General features: G+C 41.7%; 1 protein-coding gene across 2 annotated transcripts in view; it reads right to left on the minus strand.

Annotated features, from left to right (window-relative positions):
• Positions 1-2,412: 2,412 nt before the first annotated feature.
• Positions 2,413-27,772, minus strand: part of hlfb (HLF transcription factor, PAR bZIP family member b) — a 353,334-nt gene continuing 327,974 nt past the window's right edge. The window contains exons 2-5 of one of the 2 annotated variants that reach the window (XM_083994439.1): positions 12,135-12,430; positions 9,751-10,164; positions 5,669-5,883; positions 2,413-3,995 (exon numbers count right to left, since the gene is read on the minus strand). In XM_083994439.1, the coding sequence (XP_083850565.1) occupies positions 3,780-3,995; positions 5,669-5,883; positions 9,751-10,164; positions 12,135-12,249 (960 nt within the window). In that variant the 5' untranslated portion in view covers positions 12,250-12,430 and the 3' untranslated portion in view covers positions 2,413-3,779. Of the gene's footprint in view, positions 3,999-5,668; positions 5,884-9,750; positions 10,165-12,134; positions 12,431-27,772 lie in introns of both variants that reach the window. The other variant, XM_083994438.1, reaches the window with a different exon arrangement.

Here is a 27,772-nt window from a genome sequence, read left to right on the forward strand (position 1 = left end):
TGGTTGTCTGTCTATATATGTTAGCCCTGCGATAGACTGGCGACCTGTCCAGGATGTACCCCGCCTCTCGCCCAAAGTCAGCTGAGATAGGCTCCAGCTCACCCGTGACCCTAGTGCAGGATAAGCGGTATAGAAAATGAATGAATGAAAAAGAATAGAATAGAAAGACTTTATTGTCCACCGTAGTGAAAATTTGTCTTCGGCCTCTCCAAGACAACAAAGCATAAGACAATCAAAGCGCTCCACAGCTACACATAAAAGACATAGAAACAAGAAACAAACTGAATGTTGTGCAAAACAGGCATAGGCAACAACAGTCCTCTAACATATTCAGAGCTTGTATAGCCTGAGGAATAAAGGATTTCTTAAAGATTTCCCGGCTCATCCTGGGAACTCTGAATCTTTGACCGGATGGGAGCAGTTTGAACTCTGAGTTTTAATCTATCTATCTATCTATCTATCTATCTATCTATCTATCTATCTATCTATCTATCTATCTATCTATCTATCTATCTATCTATCTATCTATCTATCTATCTATCTATCCATCCATCCATCCATCCATCCATCCATCCATCCATCCATCCATCCATCCATCCATCCATCCATCCATCCATCCATCCATCCATCCATCCATCCATCCATCCATCCATCCATCCATCCATCCATCTATCTATCTATCTATCTATCTATCACTCTGAGGACAAACATCTCTGCCTCTAGATACAACAAACCTTAGGACTTTAATTTTCTGCAGATTCTTCTTCCTCCTGTTTCAACCCTCTGTCTGTCCTGAGTCTCTGCTGCTGTGGAGCTGCTGCCCCCTGCTGGTCGACACTGGACCAACTACAAACACTTTCTACTTGATGCTTTTTCATATTCAGCAGAGTTTATGCAGAGTTTTTGTGCGCATTGTTGCAAAAGTTTCATAGATTGACAACCAGGGAGAGTGAGGTGTAGGTAGAATTAGTACCAGATCAAACAGACACACAGTTACACACTCACATCGAGTCATAAAGAGAAACAGACTGAATCCCTACGTCACACAAGCATTTCCCAATTTTCTTTTGTAAATTTCTTTGTAAATATAATTTTTGTATTTCCATCAATGTTGCAAAAGCACATCTTTATATCAGTAACTACAGCGTGTTATGATGACGCAACCACATTACAACCCAAGTATAACAGAAAAATGTCCAGATGCACATTGAACCTTAAAGCTCCACTATGTAGGATTCATGGTCCTGGTTCTGTGGTTGAGAAGAGCAACCGTCTGTTTCCTCGTTCCCAGAGAAGCACAGCAGCCTATACATCCCATTGTTGCTGCCGCCATATTGGATGTGGCAGAGCTGCCCCATGAACTAATACAAGTGAATGGACTGACATCATCATGGGGCAGTTTAACGAGTCGGGCTCAGCCAATCAGAGCCCAGAAGGAACCCATTGGTTAAAATGTTTATGTTTAAAATGTTATGTGTGTTTGTTTCCTTTTTTTTTTTAAATGTCAAAATAATAAAGTTTACTTGATATGAACATACATCCTTGTCAAAGACAGACAACACTGGCCTATAAGATCCATACAGTATCTCATGGAACAGGTAACGCTTTACAATAAGGATCCCTTAATTAATGTTAGTTAGTACATTATTAAGCATTAATTAACTGTATATATTAACAATCATTATTATGTATTACTTAGGATTAGGGAACACATTAATTAGTATAGCCTATTAGTAAGCAGTTAATTAATGTTTACTACTCAAAGTTAGTTAATAAATTTAAAAGTTGAATAATGTAATTAGTTATCATTATTACTCACACATTAGTTTATATATTAATGCTTAATAATGTACTAACTAACGTTAATTAAGGGACCCTTATTGTAAAGTGTTACCACTCTTCAAAATAAAAGACAAAAGAAGACAAATAGAAGAGAGTTTAATGAATTAATCTGCACATGAATAAAATGCTGCTTGTTTTTATACATTTAAGTTTATTGACTTCTTCAGACAAGACCAGAAAGAAAAGACTGAGCCAGGCTGGATTTTTTTTTCTTTTACTTTTTATTTATTCATTATCATTTTGATCATGAGAAACATAATCGAGGACAAATATAGGAAAAAAAAAAAAATCTTTGAACACATGGTCAAAGGTCACAGAGCTGCAGCGGCTCTGAAGGAGCTGAACAATCACAGCCGACACAAAGAGGGAGGAGGAGTAAAGGAACAAGTGCTTCAGGTCGGGACGATACATTCAGGCTGTTTGAGGTATTTCAACTACAAAGGGGAGGGAAAGGAAAAACGAACCTTGGAGGATTTTAATGCCCATGCATGGCCCAGACCGGTTTGGGCACGTTTTGGTACTATTTCTGAATATAATATATATTTATATCTATATATATCTATATATATATATGCATGTGTGTGTGTTACTGTAATATACGGCTCATAGTAATGTAACCTTTCCAAAATACACAGGAAATATTATCTATGTAGGAAACAGACTGTACAAAAGAACAAGAAGAATATCTCTGTATAAACATTAAAACCTTTAATATATCAATATATCCTTTAGTATATACTGTTTGTTTTGGTCTGTAGTAAAGAGTCTAAAAGTGGTTCCACAGTAGAAGACGACACCACTCAGTCAGATTTACATTCATGTTTCACTCGGCCACCGGGGGGCGCTGCTCTCCACCCAGACTAAGCCTTAAAGAACCGTCTATTGCACTGAAGTTTGGTTTCTACAGAGAATCATCAACATGTGGGATGTTGTTTCACCTCTGCACCAACGACATTAAAACCTTTTCAAACATCCAGAATAGAAAAAAACATGACAATAAAAATTAATATTTCTTGTTTTACCGAAGAGGATGAAAAAAATGGTCGACTATGGAAACAAAGAAAACGGATGGAGAGAAAACAGAAAATGTTTCTGTAGATCCAGGTTTGATTATTTATTACAATAAAACTGAATATAAAAGCTGATTTCATCTGTTGTGTCTGAGAAGTCAAACTCAGTTCCAGCTGCAGTGACTCTCTGTCGTCAGCAGGTGGCGCCACACACACACACACTCACACACACTAACATACAAAAACACACATACACAGACACACACACAGACACACAAAGCCACAGTCGACTTCTTTGGGTTCCTCTGAGTCGTAGAAAAACAACCGATTTGTGTTTGTTGCTGATCAAACATTTTCTTGGCATTTTTTTTTCCGAGGGCAGAGTCAGTGAACGCATCATCGAGACGTGATGAGGTCACCATCATTCATGTTTCTGTTTATAAAGTTCATTAAAAAAAAAAAAAAAAAAACCCACTGCAGAGTCGTCCTGGACCAGATGACAGTAACGATCCATCGACCAATCAGAGACGAGCAGACAAGTCGGTAAACATTCATTATACAGAGCGGAGGCAGCAGGTAGTATGTACAGGTGGAGTTTCTCCTTCTGCTGGGCGACGGTTGCCGTGGAAACAGGTGACAAAACGTTACCAAGGAAACCAGGAACGTTAAAAAAAAAAAAAAAAAAAAAAAAAAAAGATGAAAGGGCTTCAACACCAGGAACAAAACAACACAAAACAAAACAAAACGTGGATCAATCCGCCGCAGAAAGTAGTTCCCAGAACAAACGCTTCCTCCTGCTTCGAGTCTTTGTGTCAAAGTTTAAAAGTTTTTGAGGCTTGTTTTTGTTGAAAGGTCGGGAGGGGGCGGGGCCATCATTCTGAGTGTGTGTGAGTGTGTTTTGGTGTGTTTTAGTGTGTGTGTGTGTCCTCACAGCGGGCCGTGCCGCGCTTCGTACCTGGCGAGGACGGTCTTGGAGCGGCCGAGCTCCTTCCTCAGGTCGGCCACTTCCTGCCTCAGAGCAGAGTTCTCCTTCTCCAGGAAACCGGCCCGGATGGCGATCTGGTTCTCCTTCAGCCGCCGCGCGTCCCGCGAGCGCTTCGCCGCCACGTTGTTCTTCCGCCGCCGCGCCCAGTACCTGTCGTCCTGCTCGAAGGACGGAAAGGAGAGAGAGAAGACACGTGAACAAGTCTTACAATACTGAGATATGATCATGGGAATAAAATGAAATAAAATAAAATACATAACATATAGTTTGGTAGATTTAAATGAAAAATAAAGGAATGAATATGAATAAAAACAGTCAATAAGTGAATCACTTGTATTAAATTAAAAACATGAATTTCAAAAATAAATCTGTTTGAAAATTAAAACACAGACAGAGATTTTAATCAGTGATTTAACTTTGACAGTTTGATTTACTCGGTCATTTGCAGTAGCCTAACTAATAATTAATTATTAATTCGTAAAGTGCCTCATGTGGCGCTGATGATGTTTAACATTTATACAGATTTAATGAGTCAGTGTCTGAATGTGTTTGATTGATGAACAGAGTGTTTCTGCCCCCTAGTGGTCAAACATCCCAGTGTCAACACACACGCACACTTTTATTTCTAAATTTTTATTTCAAATTAAAAGCTAAATCCTCTCATTCGGTCCAGTTTTAAGCCTCTTAACCGGAGGCCACGCCCCCTGGAGCTGGACTCAGCCAATAGGAGAGCAGAGGCTGCTGCTGACAGACAGTCTCTCAAAGGTCAAACGTCGGTGTGAACTCTAGAAATAATAATAATTTTTTTCCTACTAACCTCTCTGGGCTTCCGTAGTTTGACTTTGAAGTTTGAGTTTTGACAGAATGATGTTCTAAGTGGAGGTTTATTGTGAAGGTTCAGACAGGAAGTTGGGCTGTGATTAGGGAAGTCACGATAATAGATTGTTTTGGTACGATTATTGTATTGAAATAATCATCATTAATTAGTCAAATCAATTAGTAATAGCCTACATTATAAAATATTTGAAATATCTATTAAAATATGACCAATTATTAATCCGCCAGGGGAAGTGCTTGAAATATTCAAGTCATTAATTGTCATCGATACCAAATGTTTAAGTTTATTTTAATTTTTTTTTTTAAATTACAAATGACACTAGCATTTAAAGTCCTACCAAATCAATGCTACATTAGGTAAATGGACCAGAATCTGTGTATTCACCTTTACTTTGGCGCCACATCTGCCGACACGTTCATACATAATCTTTTTTTTGAAAACTGACGGTATTTAGGAATCTTTGCGATCAATTAAAGGGACAATGAGGAGTTTTGTAAAAGCAAAGTGTTTCCACACTACATTTATGAGCCTCCGCACCGTTAAATTCTTTGACCGGCGCAAGACAGACTCATGTTTTCATTCATCAAGAATTAAAGTCAGAGGTTGGAAGACGATCACATACCGTCGTAGTTCCCACCATAAACGGAGATTCGGCGGCGTTATTCTCATGACTCGCCACGAAACTGAAAGTAAAGAAACGCTGGTCGGCTCGCCCAGCATTTCCACCACCACTAATAATAACAAAATAACCATAGAGACAAAACCATAGATTTATCTAAAATGGACCATTAACAAGTGGTAACGTAGATTCATCCACATTAATATCAGACTTTTTTATTGTCACAGAATTTTTCGTTCTGCCGACGGAGAAACTCCTCGTTGTCCCTTTAATTGTGGCGTTTAAAACCGCGATTAATTGTGAAAACAAGTAATTGCGACATCTCCAGCTGTGATGCGTTCAGGTGTGGCTCAGAAGAACCGGCTCCAAGTTACCTTCAGGTCGTCGGGCATGAAGACCTTGCGGGCCTTCTTGATCATGGGCTGCGGCTTCAGCTCCTCGGCAGAGAACTTGTGTTTCCTCGGATCGAACATCTCCTGTCCCGGAACGCTGGACAGGGCCAGGTCGGCCGGGTCGGGCTCGTAGCCCACCGGCACCGAGATCGAGTCCGGGTCGATGGGACTGGGGGTGTTTCTGGATCCAGAGAGACCTGAGGGGGGAAGAGGAGGGGGAGGAGTCATGTTTAATATAGTCGTCATAACAACAACAGCATCAACAACAACAGTCGTCATGGGAGAACATTGATCCTTCAGTGATCGATCGCTGATCAGAGGACGAGGCTGCAGTGTCGAGCCGCGGCCACCAGGTGGAGACACACACGGAGGTTAAAGCAGCTGTGTGTGTGTGTGTGTGTGTGTGTGTGTGTGTGTGTGTGTGTGTGTGTGTGTGTGTAGGTGTGTGTGTGTAGGTGTGTGTGTGTGTGTGTGTGCTGGGTCGTAGTTCCTGATGCAGCTGATTATTGATGCTGAAGAACTCACTCAGGCTTTGATTTCTAATCGATTACATTAATCAATAGATTGTTCAGAGCTGCTGGAGATCTTCTTCATCATATTACATTATGTTTTTAATGCTGTATGAGTTGTTATTTAAAGGGATAGTTAGGTAAATACAGAGACTGCTTGATGAAAAACTGTCCCTGAAGGCAACGTGCATCAGTGGTTTTACATGTATTTCCCTCTAAAACAACTTTGTGTGGTAACGTTGTGTTATTATCTCATAGCGTGGTGAATGTGCAGCTCACAACTTGTCCACCAGAGCGTTGTGGAGTTGTTGGATTGTGTATTTGATGAGTTTGATGATGAGGGAAACCAAGAAATCCCATAATGAGCCTCCGTAGCGTAGCTCTGAGCAGCTCACGGCTCTGCTCCACTGTTCTAAAAATAGCTTGCACCGACAATTAAAGGTAACGAACCTACTGCTATGACTATAGGGATTATGGCAATGGGCCAATTTGCCAAAATGTTGAACTATCCCTTTAACTTAATTATTACTTGTGCAACATACATATTTGTCTCTTATCTAACTGATCGTTGTCAGGTGGCGTTCTGCAGGTTGTGACCTTTGACCTCAGGTGAAGCCCTGAATGATTTTCCTCCACACACTGGTTTTAGTTAATAAAGAGTCGGACAGGAAGTGGGAGCTCAAACAGAATCAAACAGAGCGAAGAGGAAACAGTTCAGGTTGAGCAGCGACTCCACCCCGCCTACAGGAAGTGGATGTTTGACCCCTGGGCGACCCCCGGCTCTTCCTTCCTGCCTCCTATCGACGGTGAGATCTGGAATATTTGTTTCCCCTCGAGGCCTCGAGGGGAAACAAATATTCCAGATCTCACCGTCGATAAAAATTATAACTCGGCTAAATTTAGACGAGCACTGCAAAAACTCAAAATCTTTACCATGAATATTTGTCTTATTTCTAGTCAAAATGTCATTTCTAGTTGAAACAAATCTCATTCTACTTAAAATAAGACTCATCACATAAAAAGCAGCTTGTTTTTAGACACTTTTTACTTCTTTCAAGCAGATTTTCACTTTAAATAAGTAGAAAAATCTGAGTTTTTTTTTCTTATTACAAACACAAAAAACTTGCTTTCACTGGCAGATTTTTCTACTTATTTCAAGTGAAAATGTGTTTGAAACAAGTGAAAATGATCTAAAAACAAGTTAATTTTTAGGTGATGAGTCTTATTTTAAGTGGAAAGAGTTTAGTTTTGACTAGAAATGAGACATTTTGACAAGAAATAAGACAAATATTCTGGGAAAGATTTTGAGTTTTTGCAGTGAGGGCGCGGCGAGGTTCACCGTGTCGATATGTTTCTGATCTTAAGACAAGTCTGACCAACATCTGGACACACCTGCGGGAGTTACGATGTCACAGCTAGTTACTCTGACTGCAGCCAATCAGAGAGCAGCATGAGGAGGATCGACTTCCTGTTTGAAGCCGAGTGTTTGATCACCGATCAGCTGATCATTGATCCTCCAGACCTGAAGGAGTCTCACGGTCTGACTGGAGCTGTGTGTGTGTGTGTGTGTGTGTGTGTGTGTGTGTGTGTGTGTGTGTGTGTGTGTGTGTGTGTGTGTGTGTGTGTTTCTGTGTGTGTCTGTGTGTGTGTGTATTTTTAGTTGAGTGTAAATACAGACTTGGAAACTTGTGTGTGTGTGTGTGGATGTGAGGTTGCCACCCCCTGACCTACTTCTGGAGAGAACACTATGTTCTTAAAACGCTGATCTCATGCAGGGGCAGGGCACGCACACACACACACAGACACACACACACACAGACACACACACACACACACACACACACACACACACACACACACACACACACACACAGACACATGCACGCACACGCACACCAGTGAGTCGAGTCACATGGCCTACTTCTGCAGAGAACACTATGTTCTTAAAACGCTGAGCTCATGCAGAGACAGGCACGCACACACAAACACACACACACACACACACACACACTGAGTCCAGTCACATGTCAGTGCATGCTGGGAGAGAACCACTTGTTTTCTTTCTCTATACACATGTGGATCATGGAGTGAGTAACTGTCTCTCACACAAATAGACACAAACACAGACACACACACACACACACAGGCCCCGCCCCCTCCCTCAGCATTAATCAGCATTAATCTATAGTTATATTGGCTTTATTATATGAAACTTTATTTTACGCCGTTCATTTCTTTTCTTTACATGATGACGCGACTCGACGTGTTAAATGTTTTGTTTTCCTACGGCAGTGGTGAAGTCCCTGAACGCCTCCTGACTGTCGTCCATCACGAAGCAGCTGAGACTGAAACTCTGGGACGTTAACGTGTCCTCTCTCTTCTCCTGAACTGGACGTGTGTCACCTGAATTTAGATATTGATCCTATTGATCAGTTTGCAGCAAAGACTGATCAGGTTTTTTTTAGGTCATTGTTTAGGTGGAGTTCCTCAGGGATCCATCCTGGCTCCTGAGAACTTCCACCTCTACGCAGACGACGCTGTGTTTTATCAGCTGGAGTTAAATGAAGCTTCACCTGCAGAGTCTCTGCACCTTTTAACGCGGTCGAACATCAACTCACTGAGCTGATGGAGCGACAAGTGGAGGAGGTCTGAGATGTTTGTAGATGTTTACAGGTGTTTGCAGATGTGCAGATGTTTCTAGATGTTTGTAGATGTTGGTGTTTGTAGTTGTTTTTAGATGTTTTACGGTGTTTACAGATGTTTGTAGACGTTCTGGGGTGTTTGCAGATGTTTCTAGATGTTCTAGATCCTTGCAGATGTTTGCAAATGTTATGAGATGTTGATGTTTGAAGTTGTTTTGAGATGTTTTACGATGTTTACAGATGTTTCTAGACATTCTGGGATGTTTGCAGATGTTTTTAAATATTTCTAGACGTTTAAAAATGTTTCTAGATGTTTACAGATTCTAGATTCTAGATTCTAGATGTTAGTAGATGTTGATGTTTGTAGACGTTCTGAGATGTTTGTAGATTTTACAGATGTTCTGAGATGTTCTAGATGTTTGCTCTAGATGTTTTCCAGAGGTTGGTGTTTGCAGAAGTTGGAGTTTGCAGATGTTTCTAGGTGTTTGCAGATGTTTCTAGATGTTTCTAGATGTCGGTGTTTGCAGATGTTGGTGTCTGTAGATGTTTCCAGATGTCTGTAGATGTTTGCAGATGTTTCTAGGTGTTTGCTGATGTTTGCAGATGTTTCTAGATGTTTTCCAGAGGTTGGTGTTTGCAGAAGTTGGTGTTTGTAGATGTTTCTAGATGTTTGCAGATGTTTCTAGATGTTTCTAGATGTTTGCAGATGTTTCTAGATGTTTGCAGATGATTCTAGATGTTTCTAGATGTTTGCAGATGTTTCTAGATGTTTCTAGATGTTTGCAGATGTTTCTAGATGTTTGCAGATGTTTGCAGATGTTTCTAGATGTTTTGCAGATGTTTCCAGATGTTGGTGTATGCAGATGTTACTAGATGTTTCTAGATGTTTTCCAGATGTTGGCGGGAGGCCTACCTGGTCGGGCCGGGCTGCCGTGGTGACAGTTCGGCGACATGTCGCCTGTGTTTATGGAGGTGGAGGCGTGGCTGCTGAGGTCCATCACCGCGGCGACCGGCGAGGGCGCGGCCGGGGGCAGGAGGGGCGGCTGGCGAGGCGGTTGGTGCTGGTCGTGGTGGTGGTGGTGGTGGTGGTTGCTGTGGTGATGGTGGTGGTGGGGGTGGTGGGGGTGGGGGTGGGGGTGCGAGGGGCTGGACGAGATGCCGTTCTCACACAGGAACTCCTCCAGGTCCATGTACTCCAGCTGGAACGAGTCTCCGTCGTAGGGAAGCATCTTGTCCCACAGCGTGGGGCCCAGGAAGGCCGACTGGGGGGCGCTGTGCTCCTCCTCCAGAGCCTTCTCCTTCTCCTTCTCCTGCTCCTTGGGGAAGGCTGAGGGACGGAGGGAAGAACCAGGTCAGTGCAAACAAAAACACACAACTACAGGATTCTTCAAACCTTCACAGATTAGGAGACCGCACACTTGATGATAACAAAAGACAGATCGCACACCACACACTAACTGACTCTACAGCAGAGTTTCGGGTTCTTCACGCTCGAACCATAGACTGTAAAAAACATGGACATAGCGTAGCGTGGGGAGTTGTTTTTGTGACTCCAACATGGCGGCCTGAACAGCGCCATGTTGGATTGGCCGGCTGAGAACCCGCCCACTGGCCTCGAAGCAGCTGTCCACGGAGCTGCTCGGACCTGTCACTCAACGTTTCCGCGCCCTAATTGGCCAGAGTTTTAACCTAATAACAGTAAAACAGTAGAGTTAAAAAAAATTCACCCCCCTCAGAGTTTTAACCTAATAACAGTCAAACAGTAGAGTTAAACCCCTCAGAGTGTGTGCGGGGGTAGAAACTATCGGTTGAGACCAGAAAACGTTCTGACACCAGGCTTTGATCATGTTTATTGAGGATGTAAAGTGGGTGATTTTAACATGGGGGTCTATGGAGAATGCTGCTTTCTGACACCAGCCCCCAGAGGAAGAAGAGGGGATTGCAGCTTGTTGAACAAGGAAGTGACTTCACTTCTCAGACCGACAACTGCCCCCTTGGCTCCAACGTGACTTCAGTGTAAACAAACATGGCGGACGAACTGGAAGATGCAATGGTGGTGGTTGTTTTCCTATTACTGTCTGAAAAAACAACACCCCAAAACACAAAACGACGATGGAAAAAGTCACGGAGACGGCGGGAATGCGTTACAGCGTGAGTTGGAGGCTGTGCGCTCTGGCCACGATACTGCGAGTCACCATGGCAACAGGTAAATAAAAGGCAGAGCCTCCATTTTAAACATGTTCGTTATTTACGGTCCTTTTATGCTTAATGTGAGAACTGATGAGTGACATCAACAACTAGAAACACTCAGGTGACCTCTGACCTCTGAGACTAACGTTAGCTCTGCAACGATAGCAACATCTACAAAAGTAAACAACAGTCAGCATCGTGGGGCAGATTGAATTATGGGTAAAACTCGGTGGCAACAGCAGCGATGAGGGGCCTTGACTTGACCAGCTCCTCTATCAGCTCTCGACCTTTGACCTCTGCCTGGACAGCTGGACGACTCCCACAGGAATCAATACAGTTTAACAACAGGCTGAAAACAACGAGACATTTCAGCTAAAACCTTCAGATCTCAGAGGAAAAAGAAAACTAAGCAACAACACGACTTCTCTTTGTCTGTGCAAATTCTCATTTGTGCAAAGGCAAAAGACTGTAGCCAGACTAGTGATGAAGCCACTTGGTTAAAGGGCGAAAAGCCTTCAGAGAACAAAAAACTAAGTCCAGTTGACTTGTTGTAACTGACAAGTTCTAGGAAACAAACAGATTTGATCAACGTGACGTTTGAGGGAAATTCAGTTTGTTTATTTTTTAACTCAAATCCTTTAAAAGATTAAAGAACAGGAAGAAAAAAGCTCCAGCTCCTCAACGACCAGACTGGTGGTCACATCCTCACATCACACACACACTCAAACCGCTCAAATAATCAATCAGTCAACTCACAGAGTCCAAGTGAAACTATTAATAAAATAATTAATCATTTAAAACTTAAACATGAATATTTTCCACTTTTCTTCATCTTATGTGATGAAATATTAAACATCTTTAAGTTTTTCAAACTGCAGTTGCAGCAGAATCACAATTAGAGTTAGTAAAAGCAGATAAAACCATAACTAAACAGATCGATATTATGTTAAATGATGATTTAATTTCCATTAACTCCAGCCTGTCGCTTCATCCTCCAACATTAACCTCAACATTAACAACCAGCGCTGCAGCAACTCAATCAATCAATCAATCAATAAATTAATCAATCAATCAATATAAGTCTATTAGAATGAGTGCGTCATTCACCTTCATGGTGCAGCGGCAGCTTCAGCGGGTTTTCCAGCAGAGACTTGAGGACTCCGTGAGCGGCCGGGGGCAGGAAGCCCGGGGGGGCCAGCGGCGGTCGGTGCAGCTGGGACATCTTCTCCACAATAACACAACAATACCTCAACACCAGAACAATAAAACAACAGCTCCCTGCGCCGGGGAGAAGAGGAGCAGAGGAGCAGAGGAGAAGAGGAAAAAAAAAAACTGTTCTTCAAAGCAGATTCGGAGGAGAAGAGACTGAGTCCGTGAGCACCGGGCTGCAGACCAACCGATCACTGATCCATGTGTGAGAACGGAGGACTGGTGACGTCAAACTGAGCTCCTCCTCCTCCTCCTCCTCCTCCTCCTCCTCCTCCTCCTCCTCCTCTACAGGACATTTATAACTCACCGTTCAGTCTGATTCATTATAGACCTGTAGCCTACAATAAAAGGCTAATGTAGGAGATTAACCTACTTGTCGTCCTTATTCTAACAGAGCAGCAATAGATCATAATAATAAAACGATCATTTTCCTGTTTTTAATGTTAAATCTGAGAGAGTGTGTGAGTCAGAACTGAAGCTGCAGGTTAATCAACACATCTGTTCACATCTGTAGCCTAAATAAACTGGAGTTTAGTCTCAGTTTGTTAAACTATAAAAAACCAAACAACATTAGAATTAAATTATGATGATTTTTATTGTCTGAACATCAGAGTTTATATTGAACCTTAACCTCAGTTTCCATTCATGTATTTGAACAGCACACACACACACACACACACACACACACACTGCAGAGAGGAATGCTGGGTCACATGAGTGGGCAGGCTTGACCTACTTTCGTCCAATCAGAAGCCTCGGTCTCCGCCCCCCTCACCCCTCCCTCCCACCGCCTGGTCACATTGAATCTCATGTGCTCGAGAAGAGGAGGAAAACAAACCAACAGGAGGGGAGGGGGGAGGAAACAGGGGAGGAGAGGAGGAGGTAGAGGAGGAGGAGAGGAGGAAAAAGAGGAGGAGGTGGTGGCGGAAGAAGAGAAGGAGGAAGAAGGAAGAGGAATGTAGAGTTATAGGGTCTTGTTGTCATTTTCACTTGTTTTACCCTCTTGTTTTATTCTTTTTATGTTATTTTATTGTATAACTGCTGTACATCAGAGTTGTCTTACACATGTTCTTTGATGTAGATGATGGAGATGACAATCTGATTGTACAGATTTAGTTTTTTAGTATGTTTTTTTTTTTTATAGTTTTTTTGTATGTTTTTTATTTGAACTTGTCTTATGAGTATTTTAAACTATTGCACTCCCCGCACTTTTTCTTTTTCTCTCTTTTTCTCTCTTTGATATGTGGGCCAGTGTTACTACTGTAATGTATGTATTGTGTATGTATGTTTTTTGCAAGTACAAAGCAGCTGTATTATGCCCATGACAAATAAAGTTTATTTGATTTGATTTGATTTGATTTGATTTGATTTAATGTAAGATTTTGTTGACTTTTTCATGTTGTGATTGCAGATTTATGTTTAAATGCACTAGTTTTAACGGTGGAGCCCAGGAAGACTAGGAAGACGTTCTAGAGCACAGCTAATGGGGATCCTAACAAATAAAACAAATAAATAAAACGAAGAAGGAAGAGGAGGTCGAGCTGCAAAACATAATAATAATATAAACACACTAAAGAGAAGTAATATAATTAAACGTTCAACAGTGAACTCTGTAAATGTAAAGGTGTATAAAACACTCTCGTCTCCTCTGAGTCTCTGTGTAGTTTGTGTAGTTTGACGCAGCGTCCTGAGGTCTGCTCCTCCTGATACATCCCATCATGTCCCTGATACCTCCCATCAGCCTCCGTCTCATTAAAACTTCCTTAGCAACAGCGGTTGCTACAGCACGGTGATGTTGTGACGACCTTTGTTGTGTGAGAGGAAAGTAGGACAGTCACAGCGCTCAGACTGGGCCAAACGCGCCGTGACTCATCGCTCTGACCTGCACCTCACCTGCACAGACCGACCTGCAAAAACTCTTATATCTTACCAAGAATATTTGTCTTATTTCAAGTCAAAATGTCATTTCTAGTCAAAACAAATCTCATTATATTTAAAATAAGACTCATTATATAAAAAGTAACTTGTTTTTAGACACTTTTTACTTCTTTCAAGCAGATTTTCACTTGAAATAAGTAGAAAAATCTGATAGTGGAGCAAGTTTTTCTTTCTTATTACAAGCACAAAAAACTTGAAGACTTCACTGGCAGATTTTTCTACTTATTTCAAGTGAAAATTTGTTTGAAATAAGTGAAAATTATCTAAAAAAAAAAGTAAATTTTCTTACAATTTGCTTATTCTAAGCAGAAAGAGTTTAGTTTTGACTAGAAATGAGACATTTTGACAAGAAATAAGACAAATATTCTTGGAAAGATTTTCAGTTTTTGCAGTGTGAGGCTCCACCTAAGAAGAGATAAAACTCGCCGCATATTAATCAGTAATCTATGAATGGATGGTGTGAAGGCAGGTTGCTCTGTTTAGCCGTCTTGAATCAGCCAATCAGAAAATGTCTATTTCTTGTTGCCGGGTAAAGTCCAGGAAAAGTTTCTGCAGCACTGGAAGCAGCAGCACGCGCTAGGCTACACGAATGCTCTGAATGCTGCACGGGTTGCAGACAGAGATGTGAAACATGAGGTAAATATCCTGTTAGCTCTCCTGCTCTGTGTCCTCTGATCAGACCGTCGCCCCTAGCAACGGTCTGTTATAACAGACTGTAGAATGCAGCGATCCACCAATCAGAGAGCAGCATTCAATAGCGCCGTGTAATAAATGGTGTAACACCAGCTAACACGTGCTAACACCTTCTGATAGGAGCTAACACCTGCTGCTAACACGTTCACATGTTGGAGACCTAGAAAGAGTTCTGACATGTTAGAGAATATTAGCAGCTGATTAATAGATAAAGAGCTGTTAACTTCATTTCTAACCTGACACATGACTTTTCTCAACCCACTGCACATGAATGGACGAGGAGAAGTCCGACTGCTCTGATCAGCTGCTTGAACTAGCGACCTATGGGGTCATCCCTATGTTCCCCACTTTGCCCCAAAACCCGGGGAACATGCAATCTTTGGTCCCATACCTGGAAGTAGAGCTGTGACTTTGCAGATTTTTGCCTATTTTTGAGTGAGAAGTGGAGTTGAAGAAATAAGTTGGTTAAGTTTAGTAAAAAAGACCAGATAGAGGCTGGACAGGCCAGATAAGTAGAGAGAGAGTCCATCGACCGAACATAGGTACGCTCCCGTGACCTATCAGCCAATCGGAAAATAGTATTTGTTGTTGCCGGGTAGAGTCTAGCTGGGTTTCTGCAGCGCTGCAAGCACCAAGGACTGACCACAGGGCGATACGGACAAAGACCACAAAGACCGCGTAACGGCCATGGTGCACCGCGGGGTCGAGGGGTTTGATCATTGATTATATACTGTATATACGTATATACTGTACACATATACACAGTCGTCCTCAAAATGATTCATACCCCTGGCAAATACAGGGAATTTCTTCATTTTGTCAGTCCCAGATTAGTATTTCAACTCAGATTTGACATGAATAGGACATGAGGGGAAGTCTGCAGCCATGACCAGTTTATTTAAGTAAAGTTACATTGTTAAAGGTGTTTATTTGAACGTTGAACAAAAATGACCATGTCCACAATGATTCATACCCCAGTGATACCAAGACAAAAGGCCTATGGGATGTTGAACAAACCATTCTCTTTAAGGGTCTGAAGTGTTTACAATTATTTTCAATGTTTCTGGGAGTTTTTTGGACCAGTTTTCTGACCATAAAAGTTGACTTGCTTGTGACATTTCAGTCATTTTCATGTCAACGCAACGCAGGACTTGCTATGGCAAAGACCAGAGAGCTCAGTGAGGACACATTATTTGGAAATGCCAAAAAAAAAGGAAGGAAACGATACAAGACGGTGCCAGTGTCAATGGTGCAAAGTATCATCAAGAAGTACCAAAGATTTAAAGGGACAATGAGGAGTTTTGTTAAAGTGAAGTGTTTCCACACTACATTTATGAGCCTCCGCACCGTGAAATTCTTTGACCGGCGCAAGACAGACTCATGTTTTCATTCATCAAGAATTAAAGTCAGAGGTTGGAAGACGATCACATACCGTCGTAGTTCCCACCATAAACGGAGATTCGGCGGCGTTATTCTCATGACTCGCCACGAAACCGAAAGTAAAGAAACGCTGGTCGGCTCGCCCAGCATTTCCACCACCACTAATAATAACAAAATAACCATAGAGACAAAACCATATATTTATCTAGAATGGACCATTAACAAGTGGTAACGGAGATTCATCCACATTAATATCAGACTTTTTATAACCAAATAGAAACTCCTCGTTGTCCCTTTAACACAGTGATGTCATAGCTCAGGTTTAACAAGCTCATTTACATATTTGATGAAAGGCTGATGATCAACCACCTGTGACAGGATCAACATCTGGACAGGAAGTGTCCGGCTGTTGACCAATCAGGAGCCAGTTTGACCATCAGTCTGTTGTTAGAAACGACTCTGATATTAAATAAATGTCACGACTTTACTGTACTGTGGTGTGAGTGAGTAACGCAGGCGCTCAGGTGTTCACGAGTGTGTGTCCATGTGTGTGTGTGTGTGTGTGTGTGTGTGTGTGTGTGATTTCATTAGTGTTTCCAGGCGCAGCAGATATTTATAGCTGCTCTCGCCAGCGAGCAGAGGAATCAATAGACGGAGCCGCAGGCAGGAGGAGGATGTTCTCCTCCACCTCCAGCTGCTATTAATACACACACACACACACACACACACACACACTCACACACACACACACACACACACACACACACACACACACACACACACACACACACACACACACACACACACACACACACACACACACACACACACACACACACACACACACACAGCTGGACTGTTTGACCTCTGGCCTGAAGGTCATCACTCATCACTATAGTCAGACTTTTATTTTGTTAGAAGTGACACACACTTCACTTCCTGTTGAACGCCCCTTATGGGATGGAAACAGAGAGAGATCGACCTGCTGCTGTGACATAACACACAACACACGTTACATCCCATAATGAGCAGAGAGCTGATTCACAACGACCACTTATTGATCTGAGGCTGTTTTTAGGACCTGGTGCTGTCACTCACCTGTTGCCAGGTAACCAGCTGCCACTCACCTGTTGCCAGGTAACCAGCTGTCACTCACCTGTTGCCAGGTAACCAGCTGTCACTCACCTGTTGCCAGGTAACCAGCTGCGTCTCACGGTCGAAGTTTCTCTGGCTCTAAACGAGAGGTTTTGATTTTGATCAGTTTGACGTTGATTATATTTATTATATATTATATTATATTATATTTATATTATATTATATTATATTATATTATATTATATCATATTATATTATATTATATTATATTATATTTATATTATATTATATTATATTATATTATATTATATCATATCATATCATATCATATTATATTATATTATATTATATTTTAGTTATTAACACGTTTCAGAATCATCACGTTCTGTTTGTTCACACAGAAACGTTTTACTGGAGGAATGATCCTGAATGTCGTCAGACTCTGGATCAGACTGGACCAGACCGGACCGGACCGGACTAGACTGGACTGGACCAGACTGGACCAGACTGGACTTCAATGTTTTTTCCCAGGAAGTCAAACAATGGATCCTAAGAAACCAGATCATGTCAGCATTAATCATTAATCATGAGCCTAAATTATTTTTAACCTTGGTAAAGTGTGAAGTATTTTAATAACTGTATGTTTCTTTCTGATATGAAATATGTTTGGAGTGTTTGTGATGTGTGAGAGGGTGTATTATGGGGTGTATTATGCACATCATGTGTATGGATGTTTAATTAGAATGCTGTGTAAACTGATAATTCTCACCTTTCTATTGTTCTTATTCACCGGCCCAGGGACGACGGATGGAAAGTAGCTAGTGAGATAAATCCACTACAAGGCTTCTCTTCTCATTTCAGACTAATGTTATTCTGTACATTGTCCCTGATACAAATAAACGTATTAAACTAAACTAAACTAAACTAAGACTGAACCGGATCAGACCGGACCGGACCGGAGTGGACTGAGACCTCAGCAGAACCACAGTGAGACAGAATCAACATCTGGTTCTTGCATCAGTAAAAAAAACCAGACATGTGCTTTTATTTTGTAAGAACATGACTTACAAAATAAAAGCACATATACAGAATTTGACAGTTTATACATGAAGCTCCTTGAACGGGAATCAAACCCCCGATCCTCCTGAGCCACAGCAGGTTGATGCGTCACTATGGCGACGGAACCGCAGCTTCATTAAACTGGTTCGTCTCCACTTTCAGAATCAATAAAGTTTTATTGTTGTTTTGTTATTAACGAACATCAAACAGAGACGCAGAATCATCAGGTGGATCAAATTAATAAACTTTAATGTTTCATCATCATCGTTATGACGACGTCGATCGAGCCTGTCGTCATGGTAACTACGGAGCACTGCAAAAACTCAAAATCTTTCCACGAATATTTGTCTCATTTCTAGTCTAAACTAATCTCTTTCTACTTAAAATAAGACTCATCACATTAAAAAGCAGCTTGTTTTTAGACACTTTTTACTTCTTTCAAGCAGATTTTCACTTGAAATAAGTAGAAAAATCTGATAGTGGAGCAAGTTTTTCTTTCTTATTACAAGCACAAAAAAATTTGCTTTCACTGGCAGATTTTTCTACTTATTTCAAGTGAAAATTAGTTTGAAACAAATGAAATTTATCTGAAAACAAGTAAAGTTTTAGGTGATGAGTCTTATAGAGTTTAGTTTTGACAAGAAATAAGACAAATATTCTTGGAAAGATGTTGAGTTTTTGCAGTGAAGCGTTGGGTTTACATCTCCGTCTCTATGGATGGATTCTTCCTCCGGTCCGGCCCCTCCCCCCCTCCTCCTCCTCCTCCTCCGTCTCGCTCCGGCCCTGGCGCCGCGGTCTCCGGGGGCGACGGGGGTCTGGTGACTCCGCCCCCTCCCCCTCCCCCTCCCCCGCCGGTCACTGGGAGACTCCATGATGTCGTCTGGGTCATGTGACTGTGTGAGGGCAGAGACACTGAGGTTCACATCACAGAGCGCCGAAGAGGAAGCAGGAAGTAACGTCGTCGTCGCCATGGGAACTCAACTCGGAGAAAGTCTCCATGTGAGTGAACGGGAGTCAAAGTTTTATTTCTAATGTGAGTGAATAGTGTGATGATAAAACTCTCTGAGCTCTACCTGTTTAAAACACCATGGTTCATGAAGAGAAACCAGCAGTTTGCAGCGGTGTTTTAAAGGGACAATCAGGAGTTTCTATTTGGTTATAAAAAGTCTGATATTAATGTGGATGAATCTACGTTACCACTTGTTAATGGTCCATTTTAGATAAATCTATGGTTTTGTCTCTATGGTTATTTTGTTATTATTAGTGGTGGTGGAAATGCTGGGCGAGCCGACCAGCGTTTCTTTACTTTCGGTTTCGTGGCGAGTCATGAGAATAACGCCGCCGAATCTCCGTTTATGGTGGGAACTACGACGGTATGTGATCGTCTTCCAACCTCTGACTTTAATTCTTGATGAATGAAAACATGAGACTCCCTGCTCCCTGCACAGGGAATCTGCTGTATTACTGCTGTATTTGCGATAATGCTCCTTTAAGTTTCAAAATGTTTCACGCCACTATCACCGTTTAGACAGATCTGAAATGATTAAAGAAACATTACTATTTCTGTGTGCACAAGCAAAGCAGTTTTGTGTTGCTATGTGTTGTATTTATTCAGTTTCGGGGCATCAGGGTGTGTAGAAAGCATCAGTGGCTCAGCTGACAGGAAAGCTAACGGCTGTCGCTAAGCTAACGGCTGTCGCTAAGCTAACGGCGGTAGCTAAGCTAACGACGGTAGCTAAGCTAATGGCGGCAGCAAAGCTAACGGCGGTAGCTAAGCTAACAGCAGGACGTCAGCTGTTAAAACCCTCCCATTGTCGGACACGACATGAAACTACTCCAGTTAGCTCAGTCATGTTGGAACTCAGATATCTGCTGGAGAAAATATTTTTTCATGGAGCGTTTATTGAGCCACTGAGTTATTAAAGTTAGACACGTAACCATTAGCCCTGCCAATTTACGTAACACACGTAAACGGAGCGCAAAGACTGATGGGTAATATCGGTTGTCAACATCCGGTGAACTGGGCGAAGTGAGGAACCGTTGTTCACTCCCTCCCTGCACAGTTCACAGTTCCCTTCAAACTGCTCCCTGCGGTTTGGAACCACAGTGAACATGGAGAACACCCTGTGTAGTCCACTGAGCAGGGAACTAGAGGGCGATCGGAACGCACCCTCTGTCTTGCGCCGGTCAAAGAATTTCACGGTGCGCGGAGGCTCATCAATGTAGAGTGAAAACACTTCACTTTCCCAAAACTCCTCGTTGTCCCTTTAAACAGGTAGAGCTCAGAGAGTTTTATCATCACACTGTTCAATCACATTAGAAATAAAACTTTGACTCCTGTTCAATCACATGGAGACTTTCTCCGACTTGTCATCCCTGTGTGTGTGTGTGTGTTTCCTCTTACTTGATGTAGTACTTGACACCGTCGGCGGTGTAGGCCTCCTCCCAGCCGTACGGAAGACCTGGGGGGGCATCATCAACACGTAACAGCCCTTTAAACAATATCACATTACCCCCCCTCTCCCTCCACAGAGTAATGTTACTGTACTTTTCCACCTGGTCTCTGTTACTGTACAAAATCTGATGTTTGACCCCGTTAGAGTGAACAACAGGGGGGGGGGGGCAGGTTACATGACACCAAACGTCTCACACACTGAGAGAAAAGAGGGATGAGCTCTGTATGAGTGGGGGGATGGAGGGGGGTGAGGGGGGCAGATGACACATCACATGTTGCTGATGGATCTGGTGATAAATGTAACGTAACGTGACTGTGTTTGTTTGTGTGTGTGTGTGTGTGTGTGTGTGTGTGTGTGTGTGTGTGTGTGTGTGTGTGTGTCCATCCGCCTGAAGCTGAGACACACCAGCTGCTCCAGAGGTCAGATGTCAGAGCCGTTGTAGTTTACATGGACACAAATAAAGGGAATAAAACAGGAGTAGAAAGCTGATCTGATTGGCTCGTTGTCGGTGGATGTTCACGGTCATGTGATCAGAGTCTGACGTTTCACGCACGTTTTACACAAAAAACACGACGGAGGTGCACTGCAAAAACTCAAAATCTTACCAAGAATATTTGTCTTATTTCTAGTCAAAACAAATCTCATTCTACTTAGAATCAGACTCATCACATAAAAGCAGCTTGTTTTCAGACACTTTTTACTTCTTTCAAGCAGATTTTCACCTTAAATAAGTAGAAAAATCTGATACGTTTTTCTTTCTTATTACAAACACAAAAAACTTGCTTTCACTGGCAGATTTTTCTATTTATTTCAAGTGAAAATTAGTTTGAAACAAGTGAAAATGATCTAAAAACAAGTTAATTTTTAGGTGACGAGTCTTATTTTAAGTGGAAAGAGATTAGTTTTGACTAGAAATGAGACATTTTGACAAGAAATAAGACAAATATTCTTGGAAAGATTTTGAGTTTTTGCAGTGTGATGTCATATCGCATCACTCGATCACATTTCTCACATTTTTGATAATCATTTCATCGCTTCAATCGCGTGATGACGCAACCCACCTCCTGCTATTTTCTTTCTCTCATCAACCATGGCTGAGTTAAAGGGCCATTGTGTAACTTCTCCTGTAATCTATTCATGAAAGTCGATTATTTGGTTCTTCAGTCTGTTTTTCATTAAGCAGTAATCCCCCCATCAACAAAGTGAAGTGTTCCTTTCAGCTCTGAATTAACCGTTCATATCATTCGTATGCACTGCAAAAACTCAAAATCTTACCAAGAACATTTGTCTTATTTCTATTCAAAACAATCTTATTATGCTTAAAATAAGACTCATCACATTAAAAGTAGCTTATTTTTAGACACTTTTTACTTCTTTTAAGCAGATTTTCACTTGAAATAAGTAGAAAAATCTGATAGTGGAGCAAGTTTTTCTTTCTTATTACAAACACAAAAAACCTGCTTTCACTGGCAGATTTTTCTACTTATTTCAAGTGAAAATTAGTTTGAAACAAATGAAAATGATCTAAAAACAAGTTAATTTTTAGGTGATGAGTCTTATTTTAAGTGGAAAGAGTTTAGTTTTGACTAGAAATTAGACATTTTGACAAGAAATAAGACAAATATTCTTGGAAAGATTTGGGGTTTTTGCAGTGTGGAGCGGGTAAGCTCGGTGCTGGCTGCCATGTGGTGTCTCCATGGTGACGGTAGGAAACCACGGAAACTCAGCGGAGACACCGGAGCTGTCGGCTCAGTCACCGCGGTAACGCAGTGAGGAGGAACGGAGCGTTACACTGATGCTGCATTCACTTGCAGTCGGGCAGACGGCCGTCGCTAACAAACCAGATGTCATTTTAGTCACAGAAGTCCAGAGAAAGACGGTTAAACAATACCACATCGCCATGACAACATGTCGTCACGTGTATTGTTTTGCCTCGTGCTGACGGACCACTTGTTTACATAGAGGCTTGTTTATGCCGTTACGTGCAGCGGCTGTCGTCCGTCTGCCCAATTTCACCTGAATGCAGCATGAAAAATACGACTGAGTTGCTTGAGATCTACAACCACAACGCTAGATGGAGGAATTCCTACACAATGTCCCTTTAATGACCGCAGCTGCACTTCACCTGCTGTGGAAACCAAAACAGCAGGCGATTTTTATTGCGATCGCGGTAAAACGCGGTACAACGTTGTGTCGTAGCGCTCCGGGAAACCGCACACAGCCACAGTAACCTTCTCCTCCATGTTGTCTGCTGTTTCACTGTGTCGTCATGTACTGTATGTTGTCACTGGTGCTGTGGATGTTGTTGTGTATACCATTGTCTGTCTTGTGACGTATGTCCTTCATTGTGCAGTTTGTGAAAACAAATTTCCCCATGGGGGACAAATAAACTTAAAGCAGAAGTAAGCGATCCGGTGGTTTTGGCTAATGCTGCGTTCCAGGCAGGCTTTTGAAACCGTAAATTACAGCTTCAAGTCACAACTTACGACTTTGTAGCGTTTCAGGCAACCACTCGTGTTTTTCCGACCTGTTTTACCTGTGAAAGTCACTATAACGGCCACTCGTAACTTCTGACCCGTGAACTCGTACCAGATCGAACTGGTACGACTTCACAGATCGGAAAAACATGAGTTACGAGTTTCCTTGAACGCACCATAACAGTCCTCGTCCCTACGTCGCCACATTCAGGCGCATCCCTTGGCTGCACACACAGAGAGGACTGCCCCTTTATGCCGTTCTCTCTCCTCATTGGATAAAGGTTGTAGGATACGATAAATGTTTTCTCTTCGGCTCAGAGCAGAGCAGAGTGACTGACAGACCCGTGTTTCAGACCAAACACTCTATAGAAGTGATTGCTGTCGGAAGATACAACTATTTAAGACTTATATTAACACAAATATATCACTTACTTCTGCTTTAATCTAATCTAATGTTTTGAAATGTGCGTCTCGATATCAACGCTGATTGGATGTCGCTGCACAGCGCTGGACGCTTCATCGAATCGCGTTTATCGCCCAAAACGCATCGCCCGAAGCGATATCGCGTCATTTGCATTGATTTTGAATAGAAGCTTGTGGCGTCCATCGTGTTCGGTGTGACCGCACGGTTAATCCCTTTATTTCGTGTCCATGGAAACTTCCGATCAGAACGACGAGAATCAGGCCGTAGAGTGAATGTTTCCATTTAGATGATTTGTTCTGAAGGAGGCGTGTCTCAGCCGCTGGACAGATGCAACAAGAAGTTTCTCACCAGGAACAAAGAGAAACGACGAGGAGGCAGGTGGGTTTCATCCTGTCAGTTTAAAGTGTTGACAGATGAGCTCTGTGTGTGTGTGTGTGTGTGTGTGTGTGTGTGTGTGTGTGTGTGTGTGTGTGTGTGTGTGTGTGTATCAGGTGTCAGGTCTGTGAAACTGAGGCAGTTTCCTGGAAAACCTGGAACCTAAAACTCAGGTTCTCAAGGAAAAAACCTGGTTCAACATGTTTGTTTTAGGTTTAACACTTTATAATAAGTAGCTACACACTGTTAAGCATTAATAAATAAATCAATAAAATTAATCATTTATAACACACAAATACTCATTAGCAGTTTAAAATGTTTTACTCATCATTGATAAACAGTAACTGTGTTTATAAACTACCTACTAATGATCTCTCTAATACTAATGAGAGAGAACAATGAGCTGGATGAGTGAGAATATTCATAAACTAATTACTAATGAGTATTCATGCGTTTTAAATTAAGTATTCAGTATTTATTAATGCTTAACTAATGCTTAATAGTGTGTACTTGTTATAAAAGTGTTGTTTTAAAACTTTAATCAACCTTCAGGTGTTAGTTTGACTGAACTTTATTTAAACTGGTTGTTGTGACAGAGGAAGTCAGGACACAACTCGGTCTCATTAAACGGTCGTATTAGTTCGTCAGTGAAGCCACACACACACACACACACATACACACACACACACACACAGCTCAGGTTGTGTGTCTGCTGGAGGAGTTCAGTTCATTTCATTTCATTTCATTTTGTTCTTTAACGCTCAGTCATCAGTCTGTCTGAGGCTGTTGTCATGGCAACAGAGACACAACGAAGGTCGAGCGGTGATAATGATGCTGCACAGACGTCCCCCACTGTGTGTGTGTGTGTGTGTGTGGTCATCAGCTGTTGTTGGTCCTCACACAGTGAGACTGATTGATTCCACGGAGCCGATGATGTCGATGTCTGAGCTCAGATTTTAAACAACTTGGTTTTCTAATTCTGAAATAAAACTATGAAGTAGAAACTGGTTCTGTCTCTGAATTCTCATGTTAATATAAATAAACTCTTTATTTTACTAGTGAGTAGCTTCATACGCTGTGTTTAATGAATCACTCGGTTTATTGCATATTGTGTAACTGTTCTCTACAAACATTACGTTTTATTATTGAGTCATTTTCCCAAATGATTTGATGTATCTGGTGTTTCAGTAAAAACCTCTGAACGTCTCAGTCGACAGGTTTTTATCTCTTTGTTGTTTTTATTTGCTTCTATAAATCTGACTACAGAGGCTTTTATTGTGTAGGAGCAGGTTGAACTCGTGTTTTATTGTGAAAATCAAATCAAATCAAATCAAATCAAATAAATAAAAACACCTGTGGAGCTTCGTGGTGGCCAGAGCTCAGTGGACTGGTGATGCATATGGATGCAAGGCGTGGTTGTCATGGTGACGGTGGCCGAGTTGCACCTCGCAAACGACAAACGACTGAATGAAGAGAAGCCACACACACACGCACACACGCGCACACACACACCGACCTACTTCCTCTGTGACTCTTTTGTTCGTCTCTTCATTATCTCGACGGCGTGAACGATGGAGCTCGTCGTTATGTAACGGCGCCCACAACCACCAGCGCTCCGATGGCGGGAAACTAGGTGTAGGTGTGTGTGTGTGTGTGTGTGTGTGTGTGTGTGTGTGTGTGTGTGTCAGAGACCCACTTCCTGTCTCCTGAACTCAAAGTGGGTCTTCAGACTCTTTGTCCCTCAGAGACTCGCCTGTGTCCGGACCCTGGCTACATCCTGGGTCTGAATGTTTCTCAATGGACCTGACGAGGCCTCAGAGCCACACACTGCAAAAACTCATAGTCTTTCCAAGAATATTTGTCTTATTTCTTGTCAAAATGTCTCATTTCTAGTCAAAACTAATCTCTTTTCACTTAAAATAAGACTCATCACCTAAAAATGAACTTGTTTTCAGATCATTTTCATTTGTTTCAAACAAATTTACACTTGAAATAAGTAGAAAAATCTGCCAGTGAAAGCAAGTTTTTTGTGTTTGTAATAAGAAAGAAAAACTTGCTCCACTATCAGATTTTTCTACTTATTTCAAGTGAAAATCTGCTTGAAAGAAGTAAAAAGTGTCTGAAAACAAGCTGCTTTTAATGTGATGAGTCTTATTTTAGGTAGAATGAGATTTGTTTTGACTAGAAATAAGACAAATATTATTGGTAAGAGTTTGAGTTTTTGCAGTGCATCTGGGCTCTGTCTATTTGCTGGGAAGTCCACATAGTCCCAGACCCCCAGGATTTCTAATGGGCATAGTGTATTTTCTGGATCTTTAAACATCATCAGCACCAGATTAGAGGAACTTCTAACTAATACCTAGTACTTTAACCAGTACCACACAGTGGAAACTAAAGTGGCCATATTTTTGACAATCAATCAATCAATCAATCAATCAATCAATCAATCAATCAATCAATCAATCAATCAATCAATCAATCAATCAATCAATCAATCAACTTTATTTATCCCAAATAGGGCAATTCAGTTTGACCTCCCTGCTATAAACCATAATGGTCCTACAGGTGGTTGCTTGGCGACACCTCTTCACAAAGAAGAACTCAGGATATGTGGAGAGTTTGTTTCAGAATATTTACTCCCAAAAAAAAAGAAAAAGAAAAAAAAGAAAAAGACAGAGGTTTTTACAGCAAATATCTCCAAACATGACAGAAGCGTCTAAAGCGTCCAATCAGGACGGAGCCGCCCTCTCATCGTCGCTGCACTTCCTGTTTGAAACGTTGCGGCTCCTCGTGATGTTCGGGAGTCTCCTCCTCTACTGTTGGATGATATTTCCAGGTTTTGTTTTTTTAAATCTACGGCTCGAACACAAAGCTACACACTGAGCAGACACGTGACAGAGCTACACTGAGGTGGTTTCTACCTTGAAGGACCATGTGTCCATATGATGATGAGTTATAGTTTTATTGCTTCTTAGATGAAGGTTGTTCTTGGTGCTACAGATCGTTCAGAGGAAGGTTAAACTACGTCACACTCACCGGACTACACCAACGTTTTGGAGATTCCTCGCTTCACCTGCCTCTGCCGCGTCGCAGATCATTTATTTGATTTCAAAAGGAGCTTTTTGCTACGTAGCTAAAGTTAGCATTAGCAGCATCTCTCAGACCTTCAGCCATCGTTACGTTTGCTAAACAAGAGGTCATAAAACACGCTACTTCTTCAGGGCTGCACGCTCAGTGACTCGGTATCGGAAAATTATGCTAACTTTAGTAGAAGCATAACAACCTATGCAACGTTTCCTCTAAAACAGCTGCTAATGCTAACCATAGCTATGTGAAGAAGTGGAGATTTCAGAATAAAACGTCAAACTTTTGAGAAAAAAAAGTAATATTCCAAGAGGAGAGTTGTATTTTTGAGAAAAAAGATTTCGGGGAAGAAAAAAAAAGAGGAGCTTGAGTTGAGTTTTGCTAGGTAGCTAAAGTTAGCATTAGCAGCATCTCTCAGAGCTTTAGCCATTGTTACGTTTGCTAAACAAGAGGCGATAAAACACGCTACTTCTTCAAGGCTGCATACTTCAGTGACTCGGTATCGGAAAATGATGCTAACTTTAGTAGAAGAAAACAGAAGCAAAACAACCTCTG

This window comes from Trachurus trachurus (assembly GCF_905171665.1).
Source record: "Trachurus trachurus genome assembly, chromosome: 19".
In the NCBI taxonomy this organism is placed as follows: domain Eukaryota; kingdom Metazoa; phylum Chordata; class Actinopteri; order Carangiformes; family Carangidae; genus Trachurus; species Trachurus trachurus.